The sequence below is a fragment of the Prinia subflava genome, chromosome 3 (assembly GCF_021018805.1).
Source record: "Prinia subflava isolate CZ2003 ecotype Zambia chromosome 3, Cam_Psub_1.2, whole genome shotgun sequence".
Classification (NCBI taxonomy): Eukaryota; Metazoa; Chordata; class Aves; order Passeriformes; family Cisticolidae; genus Prinia; species Prinia subflava.
In genome coordinates, this window is record NC_086249.1 from 15,761,681 (window position 1) to 15,779,539 (window position 17,859).

General features: G+C 47.1%; 2 protein-coding genes and 1 long non-coding RNA gene across 8 annotated transcripts; all 3 read right to left on the reverse strand.

Annotated features, from left to right (window-relative positions):
* Positions 1-6: 6 nt before the first annotated feature.
* Positions 7-2,268, reverse strand: LOC134548850 (transcription initiation factor TFIID subunit 13). The gene is made up of 4 exons (XM_063394000.1): positions 2,188-2,268; positions 1,972-2,050; positions 1,421-1,518; positions 7-645 (listed from the first exon to the last, which is right to left on the reverse strand). The coding sequence occupies exons 1-4, from the start codon at positions 2,212-2,214 to the stop codon at positions 475-477; spliced, it is 375 nt and encodes a 124-aa protein (XP_063250070.1). The 5' UTR covers positions 2,215-2,268; the 3' UTR covers positions 7-474.
* A 1,925-nt stretch (positions 2,269-4,193) lies between these two features.
* On the reverse strand, positions 4,194-7,952 carry GTPBP8 (GTP binding protein 8 (putative)). 5 transcript variants are annotated; one of them, XM_063393996.1, is made up of 7 exons: positions 7,655-7,952; positions 7,192-7,290; positions 6,583-6,713; positions 6,155-6,254; positions 5,509-5,627; positions 4,942-5,065; positions 4,194-4,341 (listed from the first exon to the last, which is right to left on the reverse strand). In XM_063393996.1, the coding sequence occupies exons 1-6, from the start codon at positions 7,895-7,897 to the stop codon at positions 4,981-4,983; spliced, it is 777 nt and encodes a 258-aa protein (XP_063250066.1). In that variant the 5' UTR covers positions 7,898-7,952; the 3' UTR covers positions 4,194-4,341; positions 4,942-4,980. The 5 variants fall into 5 exon arrangements, with proteins under 5 accessions (XP_063250066.1, XP_063250065.1, XP_063250064.1 ...); XM_063393995.1 differs by having other exon boundaries at positions 4,194-4,338; positions 7,604-7,952; XM_063393994.1 differs by having other exon boundaries at positions 7,604-7,952.
* Positions 7,953-8,604: 652 nt separating this feature from the next.
* On the reverse strand, positions 8,605-16,711 carry LOC134548852 (uncharacterized). 2 transcript variants are annotated; one of them, XR_010079938.1, is made up of 4 exons: positions 16,152-16,711; positions 13,853-13,941; positions 12,476-13,770; positions 8,605-12,127 (listed from the first exon to the last, which is right to left on the reverse strand). It is a non-coding gene; the product is annotated as an uncharacterized LOC134548852 (long non-coding RNA). The 2 variants fall into 2 exon arrangements; XR_010079937.1 differs by lacking the exon at positions 12,476-13,770.
* Between the last annotated feature and the right edge of the window lie 1,148 nt (positions 16,712-17,859).

Sequence of the window (17,859 nt, forward strand, 5' to 3'; positions counted from 1 at the left end):
AAAACGTGGGCACAAACTTATGTTTTATTCAAAAAGCTTATACAGAGAAAAGAGCACAACTTTGATAGTAGTTTGGGCTTAAGGTCTTTATACAGAAAACCAAGATCCATTTTCAAGGTTTCCTGTCAAAAGAATACCCAGTGACAACTGAAACAATTTTAGAGAATCATGAATCATCAGCCCTTGAGCCATCTGATTCAACACAGGCCTACTGCAAAGACACTCCTGACTTACAGGAATTTTTAGAGCTTTTTTTTTTGTTCCATCAAATGGTATAAAAATACCTAAGTATACCGCATACAATCAGGTAATGTTTCAGCTGATTGAATATTTCTCAGCAAAAGCTGGGATTGAGGGCAGACATCCCAGCAGTGACCTCCACCCTGAGAAACCCTTCCAAACACCACGCATGATGGTCCTTCTTACTGGGCAGCAGGTGCCCAAATAATGCCCCAGTGCCACTTGTGTACAAAATCAAGACCCATAGTTGGCTTCATCAAAAGCTTTTCGGGCCCGTTTCAGTTCTTCATTCATAGTTAGGAGATCTTTAACTCTGGCAAACTTGCGGGGGTCCTTGCGGATCAGAAAGACAATGTCCTCCACCTGCACCCGACCCTGCCGCCCGATGGACATGGCCTTGTGTGTCTGTCAGAGAGGACAAAAGTGTCAGCAGCATTCCTTTGCCATGGTGGTTTTTTAAGCTCTCCATTCCACTTTATTTCCTGTCATTTTTTAATCCAAAAAGCAAGCAATTGCAGGTTCTGGGCATCATCCTAGCCACAGAGAACGTGCCAGTAAACCATGGGCTTACTCTGCTGAGCTGCCTGACACTTACCCCCTGAACAACCACTATATATACATCACATAATGGTATCAAAACTGAGGCCAGATTACACACGGGACACCCAGCCTGCAGAACTGCTGAAGATTAGGCACAGCTTGGAATCAGTGAGGTAACCACATCAAAGGACAGTGTAGGGCATTTTAAGGGGAATGTTTGGATACTTAGTATCCAGGTCTGGAAGAGAAATGGCTTCAGGCCCAAGAATGCATTTCTTTTGTAGGGCAGAGCTAAGTTCCCATCCATGTGCAGACACTGGGCAAACAGAAAGTTGACAGACTTTCAAATCTGAGCCTTCTGTCAGCTGCACATAAGGGATGCTGCAGTGAACCCCAAAGTCAGGTGAGTTCTTCCCCTCCTGCACTACTGATCTCACTGCTACAAAGACTAAATCTGCATGGAGCAAGATGCAAAAATTTCGCTTTAATCTTGGAAAAACAAATTCCAAGTTTATGTTTCTCCTACTAATGCCATGAGTTTGGGGCCTGGGATAATGCCGTTTTTGAGTCAGATATTAACCTTCAGAAGGCTATAGTCCTGGTGAGGATGTTTTGACCATGCCATCTAGAGCTAACTTACCATTTCAGTGATAAACTCTATTACCAGGTCCTCAAGAATGTCCACTGATTCCGTGTAAGGGTTCTGGTCATCCCCGAATCCATACATCATGCACCTTACTGCACAAAGAAACACTCAGCGTGAGGCTTCTTTCATCCTTTCAGTGCTGCACACAGCTAGTTAGAGCTCACCAGCCTGCGCATCCCTGCACCAGGACGGCACTCCCGTCTGTCAGGCAGGACAATTCTTGAGGAAACATACAGAAAATAAACAAGGCAACAGAAGCCCTGTAGAGACAGGAGCTGTACGTTCAGAAAAGCATGTCTGAGGACGGGCTCTCAGAATATTCATTTAGTCTGCAAAGCACTGCACAGTGACAGCACAGGTGACTTCGGGCACGGCTAGGTTCAGAGGATTCATTAGCAGTATTTTTGAGGGGGGTCTACATGGCAGATTTCTGCAGTTGCAGCCAAAGCACATTATGAAAGCCGCTGTTTCGCTAAGGGGAGTGAGTTTCGGGACCCCATGGCTGTCAGCTCGGGGCTTCAGCTCTCTGGCCCGGCCCGACTTACGCTCTTTGGAGAACAGCCTCTTCCTCCGGCCCTGCCCGCCGTCCAGGCCCCCGCCGGCGTCCTCCGCGTCCTCTTCGAACTACACGGGCACAGCGGAGGGGAGGCCGCGGTCAGCGCCCGTCTGGCCTCGGCCCCTTCCCGCCGCCCCCCGCCCTCGGCTGGGCTGTGGATCCCGGGCAGGGCACCCTCCCGGCAGGGCAGACCCCCGGCACTCACCGGCGCGTCCTCCTCCTCATCCGCCATGGCTGCCGGCGGCCCGGAACAGCTCCCGCGGCCCGGCCCCGCCCCGCGGCCCCGCCGAGCGCCAGGGGCGGGGCGGGCGGCGCTGCCGGGCCCGCCCGTGCGGAGATTACGCTTGAAGATGTTAAACTGGACACACTCCAGAATGGATCCTTGCTGGGTTCCACTTGTAACTGCCAAGCAACTGGAGTATGACCCATTGGCTTCTGTGCTCTGAGCTCAATTATTCAATCAGTATTTACTGATCTACCAGTGCACCTGTCCGGACTGCAGCGTTCTAATGTTGGACACTGTTGCAAAAACACTGCCTTTGTAGTGTCCGGGTTATGGCGACAGACCAGACCCAAGACAGAGCAGAGGAAGAAAATGGAGAAAGAACAGCTGAAAGACCAGGGAAGATGCACAAGGTGAAATCCTTTTCCATGGAAGCTAATACTCAACATCATTTCTGTAAATCACAGCTGTAGAAGAGGCAAAGCTTCACCAGGTAATGACAGGAGCCTTAAGTGAAGCTTGTGCACTGCAAACAACTAAAGACATTTACTGAAATGAGCTCTAATGTATCAGTATCCTGCCTACCCACCATTCATCAATGAAGGGGAAAGAAAGGGAGATCTTCTGTGTCCCTGGCCTGAGAAAATGCAGCTCCCCACTCTGCAACTCGGCTGGCTCCTTAAGAACCTGGCACAAAAATATCCAGTAGTGTGTCAAGGCACCTGCTTATCCAAAGCCTGTTCCCAGGAAGGCACTTGTATGTAAGTTCTACTGTTTAGGGAGAGGACTTGATTTTATTTGCTGTTTTGTCACAGGGGCACTGTCACACTCAAGAATCACACTGTAGCGTTCTCTCCTGCAAATGGCTGAGCAAAATGCAGGAGTTATCCCAGTATTTGAAGCACTTCTGAATAAAACCAAGATGTGTCCAGAGATAAATGTGGTTCTTCTGGAGAAGATGGTACCTAATGTTCCATGCACAGACATCCAGTTTGTTTATACAAATGGATCAACTGAACATATTTAATGTACTTAAGTGGTTAGTAAAAGACTTCCTAGCACTGCAAGGGGTTGTAATGTAATGTAAGGGGTTTTGTTCTGAAGAGGGACTAAAACCAGAACTGCACTTTTTTACATATTCAGGGTTATTTTCAGAGGCTCTTCAGTCAAGGCTGAGGCCCTGAAAATTACAGCCTTGATGAGATTGATGTTTTTGGAAGATCCTGGTTTTAAGATACTACAAAATACCCTTTCTGAAGTGTCCACTTTCACTTGTTCCATCTGTATAGCTACCGCTGCAGTTCTAGGATCATGCATCCCTTGAGCTGGTTTGTCCTCCAGCATTTTAGGATTAGAGATAAAATATTAACACAATTACAGATTTGATCACTAAGATGCAGAAGCTAGAGTGCCACATTTACTGCATTCCTCACATTCTCCTCTTCTTACATTTATGCTGAAAACAGATCTTGTTTCATGACTAGTGTCTTACAAGAAATTGCATAGTAAAAGAAAGTGATATTTCAAGTCCTTTTGCACTGTCAGAGTGGTTTAGAAAAGAACTTTCCTTTTTTGAGGTTTGAACACTTAATGCAAGTAGCTGACAACTGCATAACCACATTTGGGCACGTTAAGACATGACAAAGATTGAGTGCCAGGGTTTGACACGGGCACTTCATGGCTTCAGGCTAAGTTCTCCTGTATGAGTGCTGCTATTGATGGCTGTCCTTTTGTCCAGTTCTGCCTTGTAACTGGGCAGTTTCAGGTGCTCTTAGACAGACACAGCTGCTGTGGGACGCTGTTCCCCTACAGAGTACAGGTCATCTCAGTGTTGTGCTTCAGCTGCCAGGGCAGAGCCAATAGAGATCATGGATGGTGTGCCACAGATCTGGCAATTCATCCACATGGAGCTGCAGAAATTCCTGCTGGATCTCAAAACAGAAGGTAGATGCAGCCCTGACTCATGACAGTGTGCAGGACAGCGTTCCTCTAGACGTCAGTCTTTTATTCCACTCTGTTTCAAGCCAACACTCATGGGAAAAGCAGATCCCATGAAAGCTGTGTTCTTTCCTTCATCCTTGTGGAACAGGGACAACTCAATGTCTGCAAGCAAGGCGTGCTATCCTGCTGCACCTACTGAACACAGGACAAAGAAGAGTTACAGAAGGAAATATACAGGATGTCAAACACACCACAGACAACAGGCTGGCTGTTTCTGCTCCACATGGCCTTACAGCAGGTGGGTTGCACAGGAGGTAGCTTTTGGCCCCTGCTATCCTACCCCTAACCCCAGCTGACAGAAGGAAACCTCTCTCTGTGTATCATTCAGTTCAACTGGGCAATACAGTTTGCTTCATGTTAGGGCTGTAGTTTTTCATCCCTAGATTAAATGCCTCTTTATTAATGATATTACTAGACTGTCTCTAGTATCCTGAATATAGCAGAGGTTAGGCATGGAGTAGCAGATTTTTGAACATTTCAGCATAGAGAGAGGAAATGCTGTATTAAAACTTCCCTCCTCTATGGAGGTTCCCTACTTTTTTTCTCCTTAGCATAATCATGTAGACTTTTTTAACAGTTTTATATAATAACCTGGATTAATTCATGCTGGAAACCTCCTGAACTGATGAACTTAATAAAGAAAAAATTAGCTTAATAAATACTAATTTATTCAAAAATACCATATAGTAAACTGGGTTATTTACAACAGAAACCCCAGACCTCTGGTTTTGGTACCTTTTGTTCCTGATGAGCCAAGCAGATCAGCAGGTCTTTTCAGCGGGCCTCTACAGTGGGCAGGTTTCCAGTAACGTGGGCGACAAAACACCTGAGCAAGTGAACCCCCGAGAACGCCACAGAACTGTGCAAACAGAGGCACACATGTTCAGTGCCAGATAATGCTGCATCTTGGAGTAATAAATGCAAACAGCCTCTGGCTATGTTCAGGTACATGTCCCACAGTACACCTTGGGAAGAGCCTGCACTTTGGTTATGTGATCCAACAATTACAGCTCTTACTCTTACCAGAACGCTGAATAAAATGGCCAAGCCTGCTACCATGCAGCACAGGGGCTGCTGCTGCCTCGCTTTAAGAAAGGCCAAAGGAAGAAGCACCCTTAGAAACAAACTTCACTCACTTGCAGAGAAGGGGGAAGGAAAGGGACACTTCCCTGTCAGCAGCCCACCTCTATCCTTGGGGCACAGAGAGGTGCTGCCTCCAAAGCAGACAGACTTCTTCTAGGTATCTTGCCCTACTGAACTCATCACCCGAAAGAAAACAGCAGCAGTGGAGAGGAGCTTTACCTGACCAGGAAGAGCTGAGGAAAGCATCCCTGAGTGTTCTCCTTTACAAACTCCTGAATCTCCAGTACGTTCTTTAACAACAATCCCCTGGAAGCTCGGTCAATTTTTGTTAACACCATCTACATGGATCCAGAAAGGGAGGATTGAAAGAAGAAAGTAAACTTATTTTGCTGTTAACCTGGAACATCTGTAAGAGTCCTAGACCATCTAGGTTAACATCTGTTAACCTAGACCATCTTACAAAGCAGTCTGAAAGCTCTGGTCATATCTAGGGGGAAGAATGGTCTAACACAGTTCACCAAAACACTTCTATGGCCTGCATAAGGAGGGGGCCTTTTCAAGCTGAGCACTGAATAAAAAAAAGTATCTATTTAATAACCCACACAAAAACCCCTCTTAAATCCTACTTGTCTGTCTTAACCCATTTTAAACCTGTTTTATTAACAATAAAGGGTGTGGAGTTACTGCTTAGGCAGGTCAACTTGCATAGCCTCAGGTATAGGGTACACACCTTTATAGAGTGTATACTATACACTCTATATAAAATAGATAATATAAGATATAAGATATAAGATATATAATAGATAAAATAAATATAAGTTACAGATGTACCTTATAACCAATCCAAGAATCAAGCATTACCTACCACATAAGGAATCCCAAACTCTTCCAGCATCTCTACTGCAATGTGATCTGCTTTCTGGAGTCCGACAACACCATCAACTAATAGGAAAGTCCTCTTCAAGCTGCCAGAAATAAAAGCAACAGTAATTGCCACCATTATTTCATGCCTGCTCTGCTACTTCCAAATTCATAAACAAAAACAAGTAACATGGGATCTGGGGATAGGAAGAGCCAAGAAAAGCCATGCATAGAAACTGAGAGTCATCATGGAGCAGCACCTCAATCTTTCCTGCTGTTTTGATCTGTCTGAGCATGAATGAGTGACACTGCAGAAGCTTCCAGGGAAATGATGTCAGGAATAATGGATGGAAGGAGCTACCCCTCTGCATTTTCTGTCAGGGGTGTCTGTCTGGCTTTGCCTGTGCTGTGAGGTACAGGTAGGTCCCTTACTTGTGCCGTTCCTGCAGATAGGCCTCCACCATCTCAACAAAGTCCTGCGGGGCGCGATAGCCATATCCTGGCATATCCACCAGTGTGAAGTACTTCCCTACTTTGAAGAAATTCATCTTCTTGGTGTGGCCCTGAAGAGAGCATTTAGGCAAGATGAAGGACAGGGGTAGTTTTTAAAAAAGCTGCTTTAAGCAATGTACTAGGAGATGCTCTGAAAAACATCTCTGTACCAGACCCCTGCCCGCCCAAATGCTTTGAATTGCCCAGTCTCCTACCTGTGTAGCAATCCTATATGGCTCTATCCATAAAGCAGACTAAAAACACCTTAATGGGTCTCTGAGCTCTCAAAGGGCTTTACAGCACAGCTGCTCAGGCTGTACAGCTCCTTTGCCTGGCTGAAGAGCTATGCTGGGCTCCTGTTCCTGGGCTAGAGCAAGGCCAGTGCCAGCCATGAGGATGACTACCAAACCTGGCACTCTTTGTCACTTCAGGCTACTCAAGAGCTTGTTCCCTCCCAGCCTTCTCAGTCCTGTCCTCTGGACTGGTACCAGCTTATGTCGTGGTTTAACAGACAGACCCAAAGGGGGTGAAGTTAAAAACATCACTCACCGGAGTTTTTGACACTCTAATTTCCACTTCTGGAGCCAGTGAAAACAAGGCCCGGATTAAAGATGATTTCCCGACATTGCTTCGGCCGATGAAGCACACCTGCAGGGGGAGAGGCACAGAGGGCACATCTACACCCGCCCTGCTGCAGCCAGTCCTGGTCATTTCCCAGCCCGTGCTGCCAGTGCCGGGGACAGCGGTGTCCTGTGCCACGGACACGTCGGGCTGCCGAGCTGCACACCGGGGAACAACAACAAATAAACCATTTTTTAAAAGGCAGCAGTAAGTGCCCCACATATTGCGCAGCGCTATGACAGAGCTGCACAACCACCCCACCACCCCTTTACCCCTCAGCTCAGCCCGGCCCGGGGGGGGCCGCGGTCCCGGCCGAGGCGCGGGGCAGCGCTCGCCTGACCTCGGGCAGGGCCGGCGGCGGGGCATGGTCCATGCGCACGGCGGAGCTCACGTAGTCGATGGAGTGCCTGCCGTCGGACCTGAAGAGCGCCTCGGCGCGCTGCAGGGCGGCCAGCCCGGGCTGGAAGAGGCGGAACGGCGCCGTGTCGGTGCCGGGCGCCAGGTACCGCTCCAGCCTCTGCAGCGGGAACACGATGGCGGTGCGGCGGCTCCGCTCCAGCCGCAGCACCTGCCACAGGGCGGCCAGCGGCGGCCCGGCCCGGCCCGCGGCACCTCCCGCCCGGGGCAGCAGCATCGCGGCCCCTGCAGGCGGGGCCCGGCCGGCCCCGGAAGGCGGCGGGCGGGACAGCGGGGCGGGACAGCGGGGCGGGACAGCGGGGCGGTGCCCCGGCTGTCCCCACCCAGCCCGGGGCTAGCAGGGCCCGGTACGGCCTGTGCGCCCGCCTCCAGCATCGACCCCCGGGAGCCGGAGGCACTCCCAGGCTCGGCTCTTTAAAGAGTAATCACAGACTGTGCTGAGTTGGAAGGGACAGATCGAGTCCAACTCCTGGCCTGTGCAGGACACCCCAGGAATCACACCATGTGCCTGAGAATGTTGTCCAGACACTTTCTGAACTCTGTCAGGCTTGATGCTGTGACCACTCCCAGGGGAGCCTATTCCAGGGCCCAGCCACCCTCTGGGTGAAGAACCTATTCCTAATACCCAACCTAAACCTCCCTTGACAAAACTTCAGGCCATTCCCCTGGTTCCTGTCACATCACCACAGAGGAGAGATCAGTGCCTGTGCCTCCCCTCACCCTCATGAGCACGTTCTAGACTGCCATGAGGTCTCCCTCACTCTCCTCCAGGCTGAACAGACCCAGTGACCTCAGCCCCTCCTCATACGGCTTCCCCTCAAGGTCCTTCTCCATCCTCATTACCCTACTTTGGACCCTCTCTAATAGCTTTATATCCTTCTTACGTTGTGTAATAAGCGCCAATCACTCGCTTTTGGGATTTTTGGAAATTTAATAAAAATAAAAAATGGTTATAAAAAAATAATAATACAAATAGAATAATAAAAGTTGAGCAATTTAGAGTAGGACAATTTATGAGACAATAATGGCAAAGAGTTACAGCCTGGGCTGGGTATCCCTTCCTGGACAAAAGTGAGCCAGGAAAAGGACCTCGTTAAGAGAAAATTCACTCCTTAAGAGGAGTAATCTATTGCATATACAGAACACTTGATTATGCATATATTTTATTTAAAACAAGAAATCCATCTGGTACTTGTCAAAAATTTTCTGTTAATCCCCAGGTGCCTCTGAGTCTAAGTCAGGCTTGAAGAAGTTCGTTTCTGTAGATAAGGAACGCCATAAATCCTTCTCCTCTGGAAATTTAGGGGTTTTTGTAATTGTTATCTCTGTGCGAAGAACCCCCTGATTACCTTCTCCTTCTCCCGAGCTCATAAAAAGAATATCTCACACACATAGCTTCTATTTTAACTACTAGAGCTTAATGCTAATTACAAAACTACATTCACTATACTATTCAAAAGTTAATATAGCATAACTTTTCAACCTAGCATAATACACTTATCTGTGCAGAGCCATATAATATGCATTTCTCACATGTTGTGACCAAAACTACACACAACATTCAAGGTGAGGCTGCCCCAGCTCAGAGCAGAGCAGGACAATCCCCTCCCCTGCCCAGCTGTGATGCTGTGCCTGATGCCCTCCAGGACAGGGTTGGCCCTCCTGGCTCCAGGGCACTGCTGGCTCAGATTCAACTTTCCATCGACCAGGACCCCCAGGTCCCTTTCCATGGTGCTGCTTTCCAATGTCTCCTTCTCCAGTCTGTCTGTACATTCCAGATTGCCCCATCCAAGGTACAGAATTTGTTTGGTTTTTGCCCAGTCCTTTAATTTATCGAGGCCTCTCTGCAGGGCCTCTGCCTTTGAGGGAGCGAGTCAACAGCTGCTCCCAGTTTTGTATCATCTCTTCAGCTCGGTGTCTTTTTATGTGTGTTCTCAGGCCAAGCCCAGCCGCACTGTGGAGCTGCTGAGGGCTCCGTGTGCTGATACCTTGTTTGGCCAGGGAGTAGGACAAAACAGCCCTGTCCTATAGCACCATCCACCTCCCACTGCAGCCACCAGTTTTCCAAGTGCTCATCTGATAAATAAAAAAGTCAAGTAAATTCAGAAAAAAATCTGTTTCTTCAAGCAGAACCAAGCAGAACTATGTAGAGGTCAGTTCTATTTTGGATAAAATAAACCCAAACCAACCACAAAACTGTTGGCACCTGTGTTCACATTATAGTAAGAAAACCCCTGAAGTTTTACTACTTGATTGATATGTATCAGACTGCTGTTTTCCTATCAAAAACCACATAAAGCTTTTTACACTCTTCTCCCTCATGACTGCAGTTCATAGGGCTGTAAAACTACAGAAATAAATGTATGTCCTTGAAACATTTCACCTTCAAAGTACTGCAATTTTAACATGATCAGATGAAAGTAAACTTCATCAGTACCTTTATAAAAGTAATACATGAAAATATCCTGATGTTCAACCTTACACCCAGGCCAGCCTGGACATCCTGCAGAACACTGACTTTCCTTTGAGACAGGGACCCTTTTTCTTCTGTAGTCACAGCCCTTTGTTTAAAGCCGTGTAAGTCTGGATGGTTTGATTATTACAATGAATAGATTCGAGGCCAGGAAGGACTGTGAGAAGATAAGAGAGGCTATATCCTACTTTCTTTGTATTGAGCTCAGTTACAAAGCTATATGGAGAGAACTTTGATCCCTGAAGAAGAGGGCAGTCAACAACATACACGTTTCTCAGAGATAGCTTTGAATATTTTGTAGAAAGACAAACTTCTACTGAAATCCATAATCTGCTTCTCAGATTTATCATCAGTGTCAAAGTGGTTAACAGTGAGAGGTTAATGGTGCAAGTATAAGGAAAAAGCCCTGTATTCTACCTGAGTCCTGTAAATTAAGACTTCTTAAAACCTGCCTTGTTTCACAGCAAGACAAAGCTCAAATGTGCATAGCTCAGAACAGGCCACAGTCACTGGCTGCTACACGCATACTTAGAAGAGTGCTCCCAAATAAATCTACAGATGACTTTTATTTGGCTCCAAACCAGTTTGGAACCTACAGGGCAGGCCTCTCTCCTGTCACTGCCTATGGCACAAATACTTAAAAATGCAGAAAAAAGGCAAAACCTTTCAAGAATTACTTCAGGAACACTGCTAATCCTTTCTTGGGGAGTACTAAAGCAGCAACCTAATTGAATTGAAATCTGTGGTGAATCTATTAACAGAATAACCACACTGGCTGGAGTGAGACCTGTTCGTAACCACACCAGCAGGCAGATTTCCCCATTTCTATGCCAAACGGTGACACATGAAGCAGTACAAGTGCTTTTACCTACTTTTGCCTCAGAGTCCCACACAGCTCACAGCTGCAGCAGCAGACCTGCCTGCTTCAAATTACCCTGCAATAGCTGCCCTTGCCAGGCACACGTTCTGCAGCACATGACACTCAGAACAACCGGCCAGGCACAGGAGGGGAGGCAGAGAAACCGATGGGCCCATTTAACACCACATCTGCTGGTGTGATTGTGGGAACAGAGGTGCCAGGGTCACACCCCAGCCACTAATTAATTCTCTCTTTTTAATGTGACTACATAGGTGGCAGGAACAAATTAAGGTGGTATAGGACCTTTTGAATACTACTAATTATATCAGAGGGTGGGATAAACAAGAGCATCCAGTAAAACCACATCTAAAACCTGCAAACTGGAACTGTACATTTCAGTAGAAGGTGTTTATTTTTTCTTGAACCAAACTGCAGCCTAGGTTCTCTGGGGCAGACCATACAGAGATGGAAAATGGCAGGTTGCTGTGGACAGAGGCGGTAAATTACCAACATTTAAGCCCACTTTGTATCTCCCCTGAAAGATTCTGCTTGTTATTGTGCATGTTATTGCCAAACATCAGGCATTCACACTGACACTGCCTATGGCTCATGTCTGCGACGGCAGATGCGTCTTTTCAGTTGCTAGTTACGTAGTTCAAATATTAGAGAATTAGTACAAAAGTAATTTAGTCCACATTAAAAACTCTGACAACTGTCTTGGAGCAGAGACGCCTGTCCAAAGGGCTTCGTCACTCTGCACTCTGACAGCTCTCATGGAGCTTCTGAAAGGCATGAAGGCTCTTGCAGAAATGTTTGCAAGCAGCACATCTTCCTCATCCTGCTGCTCCACTGCTGGTGCCACAGAGTTCCCTGCAGATGGGAACTCCACCTCTTCTTCTGGACGAGCCCGTTCCAGCACAACACCAAGGCTCTTCTCCTGTGCCACCACCACGGCATCCTTAAAGCCGAGCACTAGGAAGTGACGGCTCCTGGAACTTGCTGCTGTGTGTCTGCCCATAGGAAACACCTTCTGCAACGGCCTTGGACTCCAGGTTGGCTCTCTGCATTTGCCTGGCCATCTGCATGCTCAGGAATGAGCAGGTTCTGCTGGTAACCTGTGGTGAAAAAAAACAAAGAGAATTTGAATAAAGAGAACAAAGACTGCAATTCAGTCAAGGCAGTAGAGACCGGATAAAGTTTGGCACAGGCAATAGGTAGCACAAGTAAGGGTGTTTGGAGAAGAAACTGTTCTACAAGCACTTGTCTTAAATAAAAAAAAGATGATCTTGTTACTACAGAACTGATCATATCCAGGATTGGTTTGCAGACAGCTGAACATTTATTCCTTTGCCTTCCAGGCACAAGCAATTCTAACCACTTAGCCAAACTATTACAACAGCTGGGTACATTTTTAAGAAAGGTTTGCACATATCCTAAGACTGGGGACTGTCAGTCATTCCTACCTTGCACATGCCCATGCAGCTGAGGGTGCAGGCACTCGTGTCCAAAGGGCTTCCTCCCTCTCCAGTCCCGCTGCCCTCACCCAGCCTCTGGCTCCAATGGACACTCTTGCCAGATGCAGCCCAAGTGTGCACATCTTCCTCCTGCTGCTCCTGCACTGCCTGCTCCACACACTGAGCTGCACACGGGAACGCTGCTGCCCTCGAGGCTCAACCCTCTTGTCCAGCACCACACCAAGGCTCTGCTCCCATGGCACAGCTGCATTTTCCTCAGAGCCACAAAGCAGCAATTGGCAGCTCCAGGATATTTGCTCCTGCCACACATTCTGCTGCTGTTGCCTCTCTGCTACGGGCTGGACTCACAGCTTTGCTTTCAGGCTTCTCCTGCCAGCTGCATCCTCAGGGATCAGGTGTTTGTCTCATCCCCGTGCCTCTGAGGGAGCAGGGCTGCCTGTCCAAAGGGCTTCATCCCTCTGCACTCTGGCACCTCTAACTCGTGCTTTGGGAAGGATGGATAATCTTGTCACAAGTTTCCCAAATATGGAGCTCTTCCTTGTGTTGCTCTTGCACTGTTCCTGCCAGCAAATTTCCTAGTGATTCGATCACCTGCATTTTCTCTTCTATGATCCTGTTTATCACCATTCCCTTTGTGTTCTCCTATGGTACCACCAGAGCATTCAGGCAGCCATTGACTTGGAAATTCTCTAACTCCGTGAGAATAGCTTGTGTTCCTCTGCCTTCTGGCAGTGGCTTTTTTGATGCCTACTTTGTTACATTTTGCTTAAAATAAAGATTCATTCCTTGATACCCTGATTCCCCTTTCAGGTCTCAATACATCATCTCTTCTGGTGCTGTTTTACAGTGGACAAAATGTTCAGTAAAGGTCCTTCTCAAAACCTTTATCTTGTCAATGCTTCATAAGTGTTGCAGGTCTTATTAGTTCATATCCTAGATTATTGATCATCTTGTTCCAGATTAGTAATTTAAAATTAAGAATTCTTAATTTCTTCTATGTACACGATGCAATGACACATATTTGTCTTTTTTTTTCTTTTTGCAAAACATGGACAATTTTTTCTTTGTTTTATATCTTTTTTCCTGAACTCATTTGTTTCCTGTTTTCACTTCCTCTACTCAGATGACCTTTCCTACGATTCATTCTTGTAATGATTCTCCAGTCCTTCCATACTACTTTATAGAGATGTAGCTGTTGAAACATGTACTTATATGGATATTTTTTGTTGTTTTGCATTATACTTTGGTATGATGATCAAACATGAGTTCTAGATTTCTGTGGACTGCAAAAAGTTTTTATATTTTTAAGGAAAAATATGTTTAAAAAAATTGGAGAGCATAATTTTAAAAAAATAGTTTCATTACCTGTCCAGTAGCCATAAAGGAGATCTGTATCCGTCATCTAAAAATAAAGCAAGCTTTTGATTTGACACACACATTTAGACTTTTCTATCCTGTATGAAAAAAATAGAAAAAAATGTTATTACAGTTTTATCTTCAATTGCACATTGCTTTTAGCCTTGAGTGAAGACTCTGCATTATTGAAGAGAACCAATTTAAGCAGTGCAGCTCTAGGTTTACACTTGACCAGAACCTTAGACCAGGAATTAAAAGCAGAAATTAGTTTGGATGCCACCACAAGGCAACAGAACATTGTCCTGTTGCCATTCCCACTGTTGGAGTAAAACTGGAACCAAGCAATCCCATTGCATTACAGCCACCCTTATGCTGCAAAGGGGAAGCCCTGATCTCAGAAATGCCAGAGCTTTTCCATGTGTGAAGGCATCCTCCCTCCCAGAGGTATTGCAAGTTCCTCTCTCCCCACTCCGTTCCACCCGTAAATTGAACACTGACAATCCATAAAGGATGTACACTACAACACTGGGATGGACTTTGTTCCTTAGGCAGTTCTAAAACAGTCTGGAAGTTGCTCAGCCTCTTCAAGTGAGCCTGTGTAGCTTTTCCTCCTACAAGAATCCAAACTACTTTGTTCACTGCTCCACGTAATTACCAGAGGATTTTGCTGGATTTTCCCATGATGTTTTATTACACAGATTGGATAGATGATCTTCAAACTTCATAGGTGATATTTACCACAGAGTATCAATAAATAGAAAGCATCAGGACAAAAGTTAATCTAATATACACTCCCAAAAATAGCACTGCCTTGCATACAACAAAGTGACTTAGGCATGAAGATGAGCAAGCTGATGGTCCTTTGGATTCCAGTTTTCAAGGGTGACGTTAGTGGAACACTGCTTGGAGCACTGCTCACACAGTGTTTATGTTAGGATGAACAGAACAGGCTAAAATGGGGATTTTCCTGGTCTTGAAGGGGCAATTTCTTCCACAAAACATCCAAGACTTCTCAGGGAACAGGAGGGACCACACCATGCTGTGCAAGGCTACCATGATTTAAGAGTCCAGATTATCTTGTGATATTTATATAACCTTGGCTGGAACAGCAAAGGGGCAGTGCAATTTCCAAGGCTGCATAAGCAAAGGATGGGTGTAGATACAGCTCTGAAACAAAGCCCAGCTACAAGATCCATTTGTTTTCTAGGTTTGCTGAGAGCCTTTTTCTCCTGCCCACACCATCCTCTCCAGGATGACCGCAACACAACCAAAACACACACTCACCAACACAGCTCATCCAAACCTGCCAGGAAGATCAGTGCATTCAGCTGCTTCTCCAAAGCATTCTTCAAATTACACACTTTCTACTTACTCTAAAAACCAAAAGTATCCTTATGTGCCATGATCTAAAAAAAAGCCCTTTAGCTTGAACATAACTACCAAACTTGTTACAAGCTGCAGAATTCATACTATGATCCCTTTTCCTTTTTGTTTCACCTTAGAAAACAGAATTCCAAGGAGCTCTTGAAATTGACCTTTTTCAAGCGTTATCCTTTATATCCTTTAGTCACTGAAAGATAACCATGTAACAAGAAAAAAAGTAGCTGAAGCAAACTTAGCAGTATTTTATTTGTCCGGAAACTAAGAATTTAGAACCTGAAATTTTTAAAAACACGATTTGACACAAGTGATAGGAAATTAACTTTTCCATCCACACTAAAGCAGTGGATGTGGCCTTGCCCACAGCTGCACTCCCTCCAAGGCTGTAACTGCTCTGCCAGGGGTTTATCCAGGCTATGGCTCCGAGGTGCTCCAGCACAACCCCATGCACAGGCACTGGTGTTCCAAGGGGTACCTGCTGAGCACGGCCTTATCCACAGCCACAGCGGCTCCAGGTTTATCCTTGGGCCACAATCCCCTCTTGGGCACAGACATAACCACGGGCACACATGCTCTGAGAGGTTCCTGCTCTGCCATGGGCTCATTCCCAGCCACTGCTGCCTGGGGCTGTCCTGTTCCCACGTGGGCTCACCCACGGCTCACAGCTCCCTCGACTCAAGCTCACGCTGCAGTTCCAGCTGCACAGAAACAGCAGCGCTGCCCGGGCCACCTGCCAGCCCAGCTGTGCCACCAGGGCTGTCATCCATGTCCCCAGGCACTGCACAGGAAGAGGAGAAGCCCTACAGGCAGCAGCAAAATCAAAATGGAACCCCTAACAAGTCCCATGGCAAGCCCAGGAGCCTCACAGCTCAGCAGCACCAACAGCTCTCAATCCAACCCAGCACATTCCAGCCAAAGCTGCTCTTACCTCAAAGCCTTCAGGCTCCATGGCAGGCACCAAAAAGGACGGGCATGGTTTAACCCCACCTGGCAACTCAGCCCCACACAGCTGCCTGCTCACTCCCCCACATGGGGGAGGGAATCAGGAAAAGGAGCAAATTCACAGGTTGAGATAAACACAGTTTAATAGGTCAAGGAAAAACAATGCACACAAACACAGCAAAAGAAAGAATCTATTGCCCACTGCCCCCTGCAGGCAGATGTTCAGCCATCTACAGGAAAGCAGGGCTCCATCACATGCAATGGTGACTTTACCACCACTCCTGACATCCCCTACTCACTTCTTCCTCCAGCTTTGTGTGCTGAACATGAGGCCGTATGGCCTGGGATATTCCTTGGCTCACTTGGGGGAAGCAGTGTTCCCTCCCAGCTCCTTGTGCTCACCCAGCCCACTCCCTGGCGGGTGGGTGAGATGCACAAAAGACCTGGATGCTGTGTGAACACTGCTCAGCACCAGTGAAAACATCCCTGTGTTAGCAACACCGTCTCAGCTCAAATCCAAAAGAATGCCAGGACCAGCTACTGGGAAAAAAGGAACTCTACCCCAGGCCAACCAGCTGAGCTCAGCAGCTTCACCAAGTCTGCTTTCAGGATCAAAATAGAACTCAGTCATGTTCCATATTGTCAGCTGCTGAAAACAGCACCAATTTATACCAGTTTACACAAACCTTCATTTCAAGTTCTGCAGTTCAGCATTTCCACTCTTCATCTCTTGACAAGCGACCAACACCCAAACTTCTTCTGTGGGTCCATCTGTGACACTGAAGCTGCCAGTGCCACGGCATGCAGCATGAAACACAGGGGATGCTGCCAGGGAAGCAAAGAACCACTGCCATCCACTGGCCCCTCTCCCTGTGCCAGTGAAATAGATTCTGTCATTCCATTTATAGACTCAAATTTTAGTTAACAATTTGAATCTCTGATACCTACTATTCTCTTATTACTAAGCTTGTATGAGGTGGTGTCACAGAAAATGATCATTGTTAAGCCCTTGAAAAAAGGGATTTTAAAGCCATCTTGAGACTTTCAGCCTTCCACTATCTGTAGGTGGTAGGGAAGGTTTTCTCAGAGTCCTCGGAATATTTTTTGTCCTTCCTTGTCTCTGCTTGAAAATCTTAACGATGCAACTTGTAACACCAAGCATATTTGCAGGTTTTTATGGTTTTGGTCTCTCTCTGCAAGCTCTATTTAGCTTTGTATTTTTTATCACGACTTCGGCCTATATCTTCTTGCTTTTAATCTTAAGAAAGAACCCGTTCCCTTCTCCCCAGCAGCTCCATCCCCACGGAATGCAATGGGCGGAGTTCCCGCCGGGTACGCAAATTGCGTAACCCGCGCTATTCACGAGCGCTCCGTAGATTGCGTAACGTTCGTGAATACCAAACTTACGGCAACTGCGTAAGTGGCGCCGCTCGTGTGCCCCGCGCCGTTTCCGTCCGCTCCGCGCTCTGCGCGGCTCTGCTCGGGACGAGCGGCTCTGCGGGGAAGAAGGCAGCGGGCCCGGCCTGTCCCGGCCTTGCGGATGTCTCCCTCGGCCGTACGGGCAGCGCCCCCGGCCCGGGGCAGCCCCGCCGAGCGAGCGGCGTTTGAACACGGCGGGAACCGGGCCGTATCCTTGAGCAGCACTGCGCATGTGCAGCACAGCCGTCCGTACAGCAAAACGGCGGCGCCCTTCG